At 39.3% G+C, this 14,677-nt stretch overlaps 1 protein-coding gene across 1 annotated transcript in view; it reads left to right on the top strand.

The window, feature by feature from the left end:
• The first annotated feature begins 1,098 nt into the window (after positions 1–1,098).
• The window catches only part of PLEKHG7 (pleckstrin homology and RhoGEF domain containing G7), a 32,804-nt gene continuing 19,225 nt past the window's right edge, over positions 1,099–14,677 (top strand). Inside the window, exons 1-7 of the mRNA XM_035337297.1 lie at positions 1,099–1,253; positions 2,889–3,621; positions 4,759–4,781; positions 9,993–10,120; positions 11,837–11,877; positions 13,743–13,832; positions 14,360–14,509. Coding sequence (XP_035193188.1) covers positions 2,917–3,621; positions 4,759–4,781; positions 9,993–10,120; positions 11,837–11,877; positions 13,743–13,832; positions 14,360–14,509 — 1,137 coding nt within the window. The 5' untranslated portion in view covers positions 1,099–1,253; positions 2,889–2,916. The remainder of the gene's footprint in view (positions 1,254–2,888; positions 3,622–4,758; positions 4,782–9,992; positions 10,121–11,836; positions 11,878–13,742; positions 13,833–14,359; positions 14,510–14,677) is intronic.

The following is a 14,677-nucleotide window of genomic DNA, read 5'->3' as shown; positions in this document are numbered from 1 at the left end:
CTCTTCTGTTTAGCTCTGTCTTAATTCTGTCTCTGACAATAGCAATATGCATATATATATATATACACATATGTAAAAATTCTTTGATGTTCTGTGAACTATTAGAAAACAAGAGGGGAACCCTCTTCTACCAAGGAAGATGTTAAGAGGTGAGAAAACTAACAACCATGAAGCTGAAAAAGGAACATGTGCAATACTTACTTTTCATTGTATCCCTTTCCAGCACCAGTCCACAATTTAGGCATGTCATTTTCCTGAAATAGGCAGTTTCCTAGGTACCAAATTGACTGTTCAGTCCTACCAACAGCCTTCTTTCACACCCAACCATCTCTGTCATCCTCTGAATTGCATATAGGCAAAAAGAAAAGTAATATTTGAATGTTTAGGCATTTGGAACCTGGGGCTAGGTTTAGATTTAGAAAGAGGTTTCCATGAGCAGGAAGGTCTGGTAGACCCTGTACTCATTTGAGGACTGGTGCTGCAAAGGACTACCTAAAATACCTTAACATAAGAACGTGTGGAAGTAAAATTATAGTATCAGCTTTAAAGTACATTCTGAAGATTTCAGTTAGGCAGTGGATGAGTCTGCTTATGCACTACACACAACTGTAAAGAGTGCCAGGCACAGGGGATATATGAATTATGGATGTTAAGATGAGTTCCTAAGTACTCCAATGCTAAAATGTGTCTGTGTTCAGAATTACTCAGACGGCACACTTGCTAATATAAAAATCTGATTGTTAATAATATAACCTAGGGATATATCACCACTATTCCTCCATGAAGGATGAACAATGCATAGTTAGATCCAGCTGAATGAATCAAGACAAGCAAAAAAAAAAAAAAAAAAGTGTTGTTGGAGGGGTGGAGGCATTTCATCTGCCCTTTCAGTTTATTATGTACTTGACTGAGATCCCTCTTGCCAAACTTATCAATATGAAAAGTAAAATAAGAAATATATAGGGAATTAAGTTTAATAAAATGTATGGATCATGTTACCATTTGTAAACGGGCACTGATCCTGAAGCTGCTTCCGTCTGACCTGATAAACAAATCCCCTAGAAACAAATCTACAAGAAGAAAAACTAGTTCCCTATAACTGCATTCAGTAAGGAGGCTTTAAAAGAGAAAACACTGTCTCTGCTCCTAAACCTAATATGCAGTTAATCCAGCACTTGTTGAAAATTTGACTTAAATGCACATGAAAAGGACATGACATTCTGGAAGCTGATAAATCTTCACCTTGGTAAGTTTAATCATATACACTAATTTCTCTGCATGTGTGGGGGATATTTCTGCATTTTTTGCACTGTATTTTCTTTACAAATATTTTGCTGCTGAGACATTTAAGAACAATTCCTTGAGTTTCTACTTTAAAGTTATTTTTTTTTATTATCTTTACCTTTGGGATTTTTTGGATTTTTTTTGGTTGGTTGGTTGGTTTTTAAGTTTAATATGAAACTTCCATTAAAATATATCTTTAATCTTCTCTATTTCTACAACAGAATTCTACATAAATATCTGGAAATTCCATGTCTGTCTATAAAATTCTGCAATCTTCTTTCCTTATTATATCTAGATGTAATTGCACTTCACAAAATAGAAGTCTTAAAAGATCACATAGCAATAATGTGTTCACAGCAATGGTATGCAATTGTGTCTTTACTAAAAATCGGAATACAGTACTTGCTACTCATTATTGTAACTCATGATATATATTGAATGTGATTTTATGTCCATTTTAATGAGCATATGCATTAATTAACCTTTATTTATTAAAGGAGAATGAGCAGATGCTAATGTATTTGTGGCTATTCACTACACTTGAGAATGAAGCCATTTCCATCATAAATATATGCTTTTGCTTCCTCTAAGCATTTGAATGACTGTCTTCTACTGGCTGAAGAGTTCATAAATAACAGCATTTTGAACTGGCAAACTTGATGAAAGCATTTGTTTCTTATTATTTGATAAATCAATCTTACAGGACTACAAAATCACTCAAAATTAATATTCAACATGTAATACTCAATAACTCAAGAAAAAAGTCAAGGTATGTGTGAATAAACTCATTCTAATAAATTAAGAAATAATAGTGCCCAACCAAGCCTGCAGTCATGAACAGCTTTAAGACTCCTCCTGGCAAAAGAAGCAGATGAATTAAAGAAGCTGAAGAGGTTTAATAATCATCAGTTATAATCTGAAATGTCAGTCCAGTTTTAGAGAGCCTAGTCATCAAAATACCTTAAAATAGAGCTTCATGAGTCATAGAACATATTTACTCATCAATCAAAAGATAATTTTCTTTGATAAATTGTTTTCTTCATTAGTTGATTACATATACATAATGTTTACTACAAAATACTTTTCCTGATGAAAAGAAAAGAATGATTGGACTCACCTTACATAAATGATAAATTGTATTTGCTTAATCTTTCAGCACGTAATTAGTATTTGTATGTAAACCGTTTAGCAACCAGTAGGAGTCCTGAGAGCTAGCGACTTCATTTTTATCCCATGTACAGTAGTGTTACAGTCTCATTTAGGGGGAGTAGCAACAGGAAATTAGGTGGCTGCAGCACCAGATGAGCACAGTTCCTAAATACACAACTAGTCTTTACGATTTAATTAGTTCTGCTGACTGATGCTGACACTGCTTGCACACTCACAGTTCACTGAAATACAGTCCTGGAGCTGTTGAAACCTGTATTTAAGCAGGATTCGAATTGCAGGTAATAGTTTCTGTATTCGTGCACATACCTACATTATTTTGTTTAGACTTTTTCAATTTATGTATTCACTCATAATTAAAAAAAAAAAAAGCATACAGCAAGTTATACTGCAAATTTCTAAAAACACTTTCTGATCATTTTTCCTTGGTGCACACAGCGATAAATCCTCACGCCGCAAATAAAGATGCAGCAACAAAGTTCTGATTATTCTCCAGGCTTGGTCAAAGAAACCTGCATCAATATGGAACTTCTAAAGAGTGAAAACAAGTTTCATAAAGAAAACACTGTTTTGTGTAGAAGCAGCAGTCTAGAAAATGTCTTCAGTCCCTGTGAAACACAACCAGTATCAGCTTGTATGGACACCACCATGCCTACAGGTGACTTCACTCGAAGACGTGGGTATACTGAGTCTTCACTTCTCCTGAAGCTTCCCACAGAGGAGTGTGCTGGGAGCCATCATGCACCTTTCCAGTTTGACCGGCATGCTCTGGCCAGAATTTCCACTTCTCCAACTTTAAGGCGTCTACGGATGGCCTCTGCCTCACAGGCACCAATATTTCAGGACTCTTCTAACACAGCTCAGCTAGGGAACCAAAAGGAATACACCAGCTCTCTCCACCACATTTGTAAAAGTCCACCCCGGTGCATTAAATCTTCTTCACTGTCTTTGCCTTCTTGCGTCCATGCAAAATTACTGTCTTCCAAAGCAAAGTCAGAGACAACCATAGCAGATCCGGAGTCTGCCAGCCCCGGATTAAAGTTACCAAGCCAAAAAGATGTCAGCAATGGCAGTCCCAATGAGATGCTCCAAAACTCTTGGCAAGTCAACTCTGTTACACTGCCTAGGAGACTCCCCCGCCCCAGCCGTATGCCACAGGAGGCTATCCAGGTAAGAGGAATGGGATGACACAATCACCTTTGCAGTCTTTCATATTCAGTGTTGAGCCATTATGGCATAATTCTTAACCTGAACTGCCACCCAGCCCATATTCCATTACTATAACAGACCAACTTCTACACTCACCAGTAAGGGAGAATTTTCTTTCCAAATCAAAAAGAGAGCACAGTTCCAGCCATTAGTGACCATGTTGGCCTAGTCTATTGCTAGTGGCACGGCCACTCCTTCCTACCTCTGTCCGTTTGCCCTGCTGGGCCAGTATAACTGCTCGTGGGGCTATGAAAGAACAAGCAACTTATCCAGGACAGGCTTGAGTTTCAGAAGGTTATATATCCTTTCCAGAGTCCTTCAGCAGGGGTTTACATAAGCCAGGGCAGCTCTGTATTCTGTTTTACTAAATAGCATTAGTTAACGCAGCACAACCGAGAACTAAGTCACAATTGAGCCAAATTTGAGGTTTGCTACTACTAAAGCAAACCTTAAGATTTAAGAAAGGTCCCATTCCCTTTCTTTGCATCCTCTTACTTAGTTCTGCCATTCGTTGCCCCCCTCCATTTGTATGCAGACAAATGTGCAATCTTTTCTGAAAAAAAAAAAAAAAAAAAAAAGAAACACTGGTGTAGTGAAAGGAAGCAAAAGGAAACAAAAGGAAGCAAAAGAGCTAGCCCTCTTCCTTTCCTTGTCAGCTTTTCCTGTTCAACCTTCCCCCATAACAGACCCTGAGGAGAAAAGAAGAGGCACTACACGAGTCAGCTTTGCTGCCAAATTCTCTGTCAAAGACCTTGCAACACTTGCACAAGAAGTTACATTGAGACACATGCTTGACTCCTTCCTCATGCAAAGCACAGACAGGTTTCACTGAATATGGATGGTGTCAAATAGGTATATGTGTCTGGTCAGTGTTGTTCCACAAACCAAAGGTACTTTCTCCCCATCAAATATTGAAAACATTTTGGGTATCAAATGAGTTTTGCTCCTTTCTCCACAACAATGGCAATAATTAGCCAGCGTTTAGGTGTATGCAGTATATTTTTCTTAATGAATCAGTACTTCTTTTTTTCACAACATTAGATGACTTGCTTGCTTTCTGACCAAGTAACAAGGATATCTTACCTTTTTTTTTTTCAGAAGAGTGAACTGCCTATACAAAGGTATGTATATAGTTATCTCATTCTAAGCTTCACTTCTGTATATTTTAATGAATCAACTTCACTAAAACAATCTGAACAATGAGGCATGCATGCGTAATTCTACTTTAATTTGTAGATTTACTTTGTGACATGCCTATCACCAGCTTGTTATACTGAACTTTTTAATGAGATTTTCTTTTGAAGGTGACCCTCTCCCTGACATGTTTAGCTATATTTCACACAATATTTCAGCTGGGTCATCAGAGAGCTCTGCACTAGGAACTAACTGCCAAAAGGTCTGGCTGTTTGGATTAGTAGGGTCAAATTTCAGCCTGAAGAATGTGAAACATCTCATAATCTTGAGTGGCATTCTTCAAAACTTTGTGGGAGGGGAAAAAGGAGCAAAGAAGCTAGCACAACAGCTCAGTATTGTTCTCAGATGTAAGCAAAGCAGATCTAGGACTGCTGCTGATCGTTAATCCTACAAAATACCTCTCCCACTGATGGTGCAGTGTTCACTTTACTGCATGATTCCCTCACAGATTTTAGGGGAGACATGCAGGGGAGTCAGGTACATTAAAAGCACTGGTGAGCAGGGCTTGGAGAAGACAGCCTCACAACAAACAGCAGTACATTGGTTTTGTGACTCTAATGTTTCATTTCTTAAGGCAGCAGATATCATTATTTGAGCTGTATCTCCTCTTCTTCCCCATATTTACACATTTTTGAGGTACGAGCTCTTTTATTACTAGAAGTTTGCCAAGAGGTCAGTGCATCAAGTATGTCTATGTTTGGGACTGAGGGGTGGAGAAGGCTGGTACAGTCCATGCATGAATCAACACACAACACAGTTCCCTAGACAAAGTTTAACAAATGCGTGCATGCACCTGAAATAATACGTTCACTGTAGAAGAGGCTTCCTAGATTTTCTGAATTGTTGCAATTTCCAACCCACTCTTTAACCTTTTGAATTTACAGTAAAAAAAGGGGAGAAGGGGATGGGTGGCAGGGAGGGGTGAGAGATCATTGTGTCTAACTGTGAAAACAGTTTATCTGCACCTATTATGGGAACAGCCTGCTCTGGTCCCATGCAAAACTATAAAGCATTAGCATGGCTCACTGACAGAGTGAAGATTTGCGTGATTAGTAGCAAATCAGGTGAAAATTTGAATACCAATTTCAAGTGGCTAAAAACAGGAGAATATGAAACATTTAGTGCACACACCTTCTCTTGGTGCCATTTCCCTGGCAGGTTCAGAGGGAGTCCAGTACATACCAGCATGCCAGCTAGGATATTACCTCTGGGCTTCCATCCAGACATTCAAAGAAAAAAATCAAGAAAGAGAACATTGCAAGCTTTATTCCTTGGCTACCGGCAGGAAAGAAAGAGGAGAGAAAAAAAAAAAAAAAAAAAAAAAAAAAAGTTTAGATGATGTACTACAATTTCTATTTCTTGTTCTGACCAATGTTTGAATGTGCAGAAATGTAAAATAATAATCCCCATTTTCTGCTTTTAACTTTTTTGTCAAGTTGAATTTGATCTGTGGTCTGGGCAAGGACTGTATGCAGCTCCTCCCTTACCCAAACCATTAGTCTAACTTCTTAACAGCTAATCCCTTATTATCACAGCCAGAGAAAACTGCTGAAGTGTCAGATTATTCCCTCTGTCTAGAAGAACTTTGGGACAGCTGGCAACCCTCCTCCAACACTGCCTCATATATCATCCAGCATAAAAACATGCTGCTGTCCCTCAGTTTTAATGAACATCTCTTCTCCCCACTCTCAGGTTGTACTTTCAAAAGCCTTTCTTTAAGCAGCAGTGCTCATTTTAAGCAGCCTTCCCTCACACAGCTCTCAGTAATGGCAGTACATCTCTGTTAACATGGCAACATGCTGAACTGATGCTGATTAAAAATAATCAGCCAAAACCAACAAACTGAAGAACGAGAGGGGCAGCAGAGAAAGAGGTGTATGTGGTGGAGACAGGGTGAGAAGCTAAAGTCAACACAGCAGTGGAAGGAAATGTTGATTTTAAAAGCCTTAAATTTACTCTGAGCTCATTTTCTCTTTAACCTGTACAGTATATCAGGGACTGGGTGCAAAACTGGATTGCCCTATTTCCTACAGACATACTGCTAAGGATGAATCTTCTCAGTACCTGCTAAGGGAGCTCATTTTCAGTGAGTTGAGATGGCTGGGCTCAGCCATCTTGAAGTGGCTCTTCCATCTTGAAGCCATCTCTTCCTCTTTCAATGTCTCACATACCTACAAGGTGTCTTGCAAACTCTTTAAAGCAGGGAGTCCAAATACCCCTCCTGAGCCATTTGGGTAACAGTGTCATCGACTGACAACTGCCTCAGTACCATGGCCACCCTAAAATGTTTCTGCATGGTATTCATTTAAATCACAGGCATGTGATTTAAGTATGGGGATTTATATAGATGTCTGTTCTCTGGGACATTTAAAGGTCTTGTTAAGCTAAGATTATGAACATATTGGGACACACACCTCTAAAAAGCAGTTGTGCCCTAGAAACAGCTATACCCAGGGTGTTTATTTTTCCAGAGCATGAGCTGCTTCAGCATCTTTAATACTTTTCTGTATCTTTGTAACATGAACCCACGACATTATCTTGTTTCACAAAACAAGTAGATTTAAAGGAGGAATTATTGCACAGATGATATCTCCTCTTGTGATCAAATTCATCCCTAAAGTACAAGCATTCCTTTCACTCAAACACACAGCACCCTGCCCTTAGTAAGAAAATCAAACACAAGCTAATGAAAAAAGGCAAAGCTACAGGGTCAGCAGGCAAGAAAAGATGGTAAAACATTGCATACTGACCCTAACACTGATAAATTGCATCACGCAGCACTTTAGTATTTTCATTTATCCGGTAAAAATCAACAAAAGCATTTAATATACCTAATATATCTACAGGCTTCAGGCCAGATGATCACAGATACCTGTATCTGTACCTTAATCTGTGAAGGATGAGTACATAATTTAGGCATGTAAGTCATTAATCACACCAGACATGTCAGAATGCAAGGGTATATTGTAGATACACATCCAAGTGACCTTAGCATGCTCCCACACATCACAGGTTTGCATTCCTACATGAAGAGTTTGTTCAGACATACGTGTATCTGAAGTTCAAGGCCTTTTTTATCTAGGAAACAACAAGATTTAACTCTGTTACAATGAAACTGTGCTTCCCATTATTCATCTGCACAAGTAGTCAACCTCCAAAATGTATTATGAAATTGAAGTAGGCAAGCTACTTTAAAGATCAGTAATACACTGAATTCACAATAAAATTTTGCCAAGTTGAAATAAATCTCCTGAATTATCCAGTGCAGGAGTGACAACTTTTAGGATTACCCTTGTATCATATTGCAGCATCCAGTTTATATAATAATCCAGCTGACCAAGAGATTACATAGTGGAATCACAAATGGTTTCATAAGTATCTTAATAACAACTGTTTCCAAAACATAAACTTGCACTGGGTAGCACTCAGAGCACCTCATCAGGAAGCAGTCTCCATTGCTCTGGTGCAGGCTTGCAGACAACCAAGAAACAGACCCTACCCATAAAAGCTCTCAAACCATGAGCTATGTTTAATTCCATGGGGAAACTCAGAGTTTCACTGTAAATTCCTCAAGATAAATAAAAAGATGTTATGTTCCCCATTCAGAAAGACTATCAGAAAATGAAAAGCTTTTAGAGAAGTCATACGCTGCACATTGTAAACTCCTCAACTCTTTGTTTTCAAGCCCTAATAAGCTTGTTTCAAGTGTAAAGTCCCAGACCTGGCCCTCCTGACAGCCTGCAGCTGTCAGTTATTAGGAGTAGACCTTTCCTCTATGCCGTACAATTTAGTTGGTTTATCTAAGACAATTGCAAGCAGTGTCACCATCAGATGACAGCAAAAAAACATAATCTCCCTTTCCTACTGTGCAAATAAAATGCCAGTTCTCTACCTCAGAACTCATGTGCCAGATGACAAATTGTTAAGTGGCTATTTGTGCACTTAAGGGGAGGGGGGAAAAAAAAGAGGGGAAAGGAGAGGGAAAGGGGGAAAGGAGAGGGAAAGGAGAGGGGAAAGGAGAGGAGGAAAAAAAGGAGAAAAAAAAAAAAAAAGTCTGCAAGGTTTCACATCAACTGTTTGCAAAGGGCTAAATATTCCCAGTAAGGCATCTGCCTAGGCAAAGAATATAAAGGAATGATAATTAACTAACCAAAATTACTACACACAATACATGGAGACTAAAAAAAAAGATCATTTTTCTATGTGCACACACACTTCACACCTCCTTCCTCAGCTACTTTGCTACTGACCCTTTGAAATCAGATGCAGTCTGCTTGGTAGACAATGGTAGACAGCAGAATAGCAGCTGCAGACACCAGTCATTCTGCAACCAGATGCTAACACCATTAATTAGGTATGGGTGTGAATTATTAGCAAAATTCAATAAAGTATTTAATATGCACCAATAATTTCTGTATTTGAATGCAAGCAGCCTCTGGCACAAACACACCGTTGGATACAAAATGCCTGTGTCATTTTACTTGATGGATCTACATCCCGGACAATGCCCTCCGTTAGTGACGACAATAGCTGGAAACAGTTATTTGTTTCAGAACAGCAGGGCTGCTAAGTCACATTATATTCAAAATACAACATATCTGAATTAGCAGAAAAATCTTCAAAGATTTAGAAAGAGAATGACACAAACTAGCTAAAAGGTTAAATATAATAAAAACAACAACAAACACTAAACTGTAAGACTCTACTGTCTTTTCCTGGTATCTCCTGAGTTATACAAAGGTCAAAAGGACTGGCACATGTCAGCCAGAAGCATAGTATATAACTGTTCCTTTGGACTCCAATGCCAAAAGTATCCTGAAATCTCACCTTGTTTTTTGCTTAATCTTAGAAGAACACAGGAATTTCTCATATTTAAATTCTCTGAGTACCCCTCTTCTGAGGCAGGCCGTGACTATGAACACCTCAATCTCAGCAGAACTGTGCAGCTGGAAAGATAATGGGATACCTGCTGTTGATCACTGAAATTTTCTTCTCATTTTTTCCTATAATACCTTATCTCATAGCCACTGTGATTTAGATTTTATCTCATTTCCTCCCATATCAGGAAGGAGCACTTCAGGAATTTCCTCTGCAGCCACAAGAGGAGAGAGATGATGTGTTGTTGTTGCCTCTTGCAGATCAGCCGAGCGCCGGCGTAGCTCTGTGGTAGTGAGTTTGCCGGGACTCGAGGTGTTCCCTGGAGACCTCCTGGTGTCAGACAGTGCCTTGGACTACCTGCCTCACGCAGCCCTGCTGCTAAACGCAGGTCAGATACAGGGTGGGGTTTGCTCGTCTGAGCCCCGCAAAAGCTGTAACAGGCGTGTGTTTGCACGTGGGATGGGGAGGGAGGAAGGGAGGATCGGGGCCGTGATGACACGCGAGGCAGCAGAGCCACAATGGGGAATTCTGTTAATCAAAACCAAAGTGCCTACAGTGCTCATAGAAAAATCTCTTGATTTAGTTTTTTTGCTGCATTTTATTGTTGAATGCAAAATGTAAGAGACAGTTGAGGGAGTCGGGACATATTACATCCGTCCTCCACAGGAGCAACTAGTGGCCAGGTCAGGACTTCTATCTGCAAGCAGTCGAGTCACGAATGCTTATCTCATAAAATCATTAAGGTTGGAAAAGACTTCCAAGATCATCTGGTCCAACCATCCCCCCACCACCAATGTCACCCACTAAACCATGTCCCTAAGCACCATGTCCAACCTTTCCTTGAACACCCCAGGGACGGTGACTCCACCACCTCCCTGGGCAACCCGTCCCAATGCCTGACTGTTCCTTCTGAGAAGAAATGTCTCCTCATTTCCAACCTGAACCTCCCCTGGCACAATCTGAGGCCATTCCCTCTAGCCCTATCACTAGTGACCTGCGAGAAGAGGCCAACCCCCAGCTCCCCACACCTTCCTTTCAGGTGTTTGTAGAGAGCAATAAGGTGTCCCCTGAGCCTCCTCTTCTCCAGACTAAACAACTCCAGCTCCCTCAGCCGCTCCTCACAGGACTTGTGTTCCAAGTTTTGCACCCCTTCTCTGGACACATTCCAGGACGTTGATGTTTGAGCAGAGGAAAGAGAGAGCCCCATGCTACCCTTTCAATTAGTGCTCTAATCACAAAGGTAGCAAACCCAACTCATTATTACATGTTGTTCATGAGAATTTCCAGCACCAAAGTGTAGACCTGCGAGCAGTTTCTACAAATCTCTCTTGAGGAACATGGTATAGTGCACAGGTGATTGCCAAAGACTAGAATATGCTGGTGACCAGAGATCAAAATTTTCCACAAAAAATAAATAAACCAGGTTATAACCAGCAGCTTCACAAAAGCAGATAACCTGGCCATCCCCAGAAAAAATGGCCAAGGCCTTCAAAATTCAAAAGGAGAAGGTTTCAACTGCAATTCCCAGTGACACGTAGACCTGAAGGTAGGTACCATAAATTCAGAAAATCCTTCCATATGGGTGCTTTACAGCTGTGATCCCATGGACATTACTTTCCACAAAGATATTCATTCCTACTGCTGTAGAGACTACTCTGTACAGGCCATGATACTTTTACAGTGTAACAAATTTAAAAGATTTGTACAAAGTACCAGACGTACCTGCATAGTTCCAAGACATCACTAATGAGAAGGTGTAGGCTAATCCTTCTTTCAGAACAATGGATATCTTTAAGAATTGGCCTGAGGTATGATGCATTTCCCCATGTTAAAAATTGTCAGTCACAAACTGATCATCTGCAGCAAGCAGGAAAGTTCAGCATCAGCCAAGATCCCATCAAAGATAGACATCATCCCAACAGCCTTAATGGCTTTTAGGTCTGGTGCACAAACTAACTAAACAAAAGTACTGAATTTGAGCCAAGTAAAGTATGGTATATCAGTCTTCATTAAGGAAAAAAAAAAAAAAAAAAAAAAAAAAAAAAACAGTTTTATTTTTATCTATTTGTTTCTTTACTGATAATACATTTGTTTTACCCATTAGAGTCCAAAAAGCCAAGGTGGCCGTTTGCCAAAAGAGGAGTTGTGAGTATTTCACCATGTTTTTTCCTTTGCCCTGACCTTGCTTTCTCACTCAACTAACCTGAACCTGGGTAAAGAGTTTCTTCACTATACTGCCCTTGAAGAAAGGCAGCCAACAGGCAAGCTGAACATGGAATTCTCATCTACCTCTGCGACCGAGCACCTGCTTGGTTGTTCTTCTGCAATTAAGGTAGGGTGACTCCAGCACAGCCTCCAGTGACACTGCACGTAACATGTGAGAAGACAGCCAGCACCCTCACCGCCAGCCCCAACAGGGTGAGGGAGCACATGTTGGCTGTGGCAGGCTCTGCCATGGGTAGTGCCACTAGGGTCATGGTCCTGCATCTCATCCACCCGAACCACACCTCTGAGAGACTGCCCCAGGCAAAAGCCTTGGTAATTCAGTCACATTCTTGCTTCAAACTCACTATGTCATGCATTTTCTGCATGCCAGCCCAAATTTACTTGCCTGATATGGAAGGTATTTATGCTTCACCTTTCCAGCTGGCTTTTTAGATGCATTCTTACACCTTTCCTGTCCTCATGGGTGCTCTCCAATGAAAGCACACACCAACACCCTTCAGTTAATTTCCTTTTCTAACACATTCCATTGTCTTCTGTTATGAAAATTTTCACTTGCAATGGTATCTGAATTTCTTTTCAAAATCATTTGCAGGCATCTTGATAACTTTTCACCCCTGAAGATGTAATCATGAACCTTCCCTACACATTTTTTTTTATATTTTATTTTCTAAATCTCTACTGTCAAATAAAAGTTTATGCAAGTAAACCAAATACTTGGATTAGCATATGAGTTCCCACTTCATTTGACAGCATTTATATTGAATTTCAAGGAGCACAGCCTAAACCATATTTTAGATTTTGAAATATTTGAAATTTGCAATAAAATACAGTTAATATTTAGTCAAGTGATTTCTGATATTATTACATGGCATAAAATTTAATATATATAAATGCATTTTTAGCGCACTGGTTAAGCATGGTACATTGCTTCCACTCCTTTTCAAGATATCTTGCAGAACTAAGAGTTCAGCTTAAACTGTGCATTTCAAATTTTATATAGTTAAATGTATATTTCAAAGTTGGTTTGAGCTCAGTGCCTAAAATTCAGACAATAGAAATCCATAAAGTATGAATACATAGTTTCAGAGAGCAGATAAAACTTAGTGATACTCCTTATAAATCTAAGTTCACAGAACTAAATTTGGGTTCCTAAACATTGCTTAAACTTTTTACATGGCACTGCTGGCCTGAAAAATAAAGCCAAACCAAAAGCGGTTGTTTTTCTTTCATGATCCCTTACATGGACAGAATCCGGTTGCTCTTTAAGCTCATCAATCCGGTTGCTCTAAAAGCTCATTTTACAGATGCTGCTATGCAGCTGACCAAAGTTATTTTAAATACAAAACTCAAAATAAATACATAAATAATCTCCCGAGATTTATATACCTAAGATGTCAGGAAGAAGATTTCAAATATGAGTTTGCTGTCCCATAATTCTGGCTGTGCTGGAGGAAACAAAATATTTTATTTGTTTCATATTGTGGTGGTAGCCCATTGTCTGTTGCCATACCAATGATCTGCCCTGCCAAAGACCGTTGTGTTACATAAACAAGATTTTACACACCCACACCTCAAAGCAACCTACACACACCACCCATAAGTACAAATAAACCTGCCATCGCTGTCTCATATCTGAGTAGGAGAGCATGGAAATATAAGAAAATCACGTGGTTAAGGGCAAGCTCCTTACAGATCAAAGCAAGGTTATTGAGCTGAGTAAACTCCTTATTGGTCTTCAAAACATTGTATGAATCAGGGGTGTTTTTTTTGTTGTTGTTAAACAGGGTAAAGACAAACAGAAGCAAGATCTGGAACACTGTCTTTCAACTGTTAAGATCATAGAATGCGGCACATATGATTTCTGCTGCTTCAAGGTATCAGAATACTCAGTATACTGTACCATGAAAGTTATCTGTTACGCTTTAAAGGATGAAGATAAAACTTCTGTCTTACTTTCAAATTACCATTTTTTATTACGTTAATCTGGATATGAAATGCATTTTGAAAGCCTTTGAAAGCCTAGTCCTTTGGTACCTTGATTTTACTATCTGAAAAATAGGAGGCTATCCTCCATCTCTGCTTTCTAGCAGCACCAGTACAACACATTACATTGATTAGTCTTTGCAAGCTGCCCACTATTTTTTGATATAGCATCCTACAAACATAAGCTATCATTCTGTGCTACTTTCAAATTTGGTGTGTTTATGTTATGAATATTTTGGAGGAAAATGTCAGTTTTTAAAAAAATATTTTTAATGAAAACTTCAAGCTTTCAGCAGAAGAATTGCTAATACTGTCAGCCAGACTCTGTACATGGGTAAACAGATCATAGATTCTTTTCATACGGTCTGAAGGAGTTGATATGACAGTCAATTATTTTTCCTTCTTCCTCAATCAATAGAGTAAATCTTGGCATGAGTTTATAAAGGCTCAACAGACTGAGCAGAAAGATGTCAACAGCCGGTTGGAAGTGAAAAAAGAAGAAGCAGTGTGGGAACTTTTCACAAGTGAATGCACTTACTTTCTGGATCATTTGCTGGTTCTCAAGATGGTAACTTAAGATTTCATTTCTCAAGAATGATGAAATATTATTTGCCCTGTCGACTGCACAGCAGACATAAAGCCATCTGTAACCTCTCATTTGGCATCTACAGTGGAATGATAGGCTCTTGCTTCCCAACCCCTCCTTCCCTTCCCACCCTCCCCCCCCCAAAAAAAA

This window comes from Oxyura jamaicensis, chromosome 1 (genome assembly GCF_011077185.1).
Source record: "Oxyura jamaicensis isolate SHBP4307 breed ruddy duck chromosome 1, BPBGC_Ojam_1.0, whole genome shotgun sequence".
Classification (NCBI taxonomy): Eukaryota; Metazoa; Chordata; class Aves; order Anseriformes; family Anatidae; genus Oxyura; species Oxyura jamaicensis.
The sequence above is the reverse complement of the archived record's forward strand: the minus strand, read 5'-3'. Positions and strand labels throughout refer to the sequence as shown.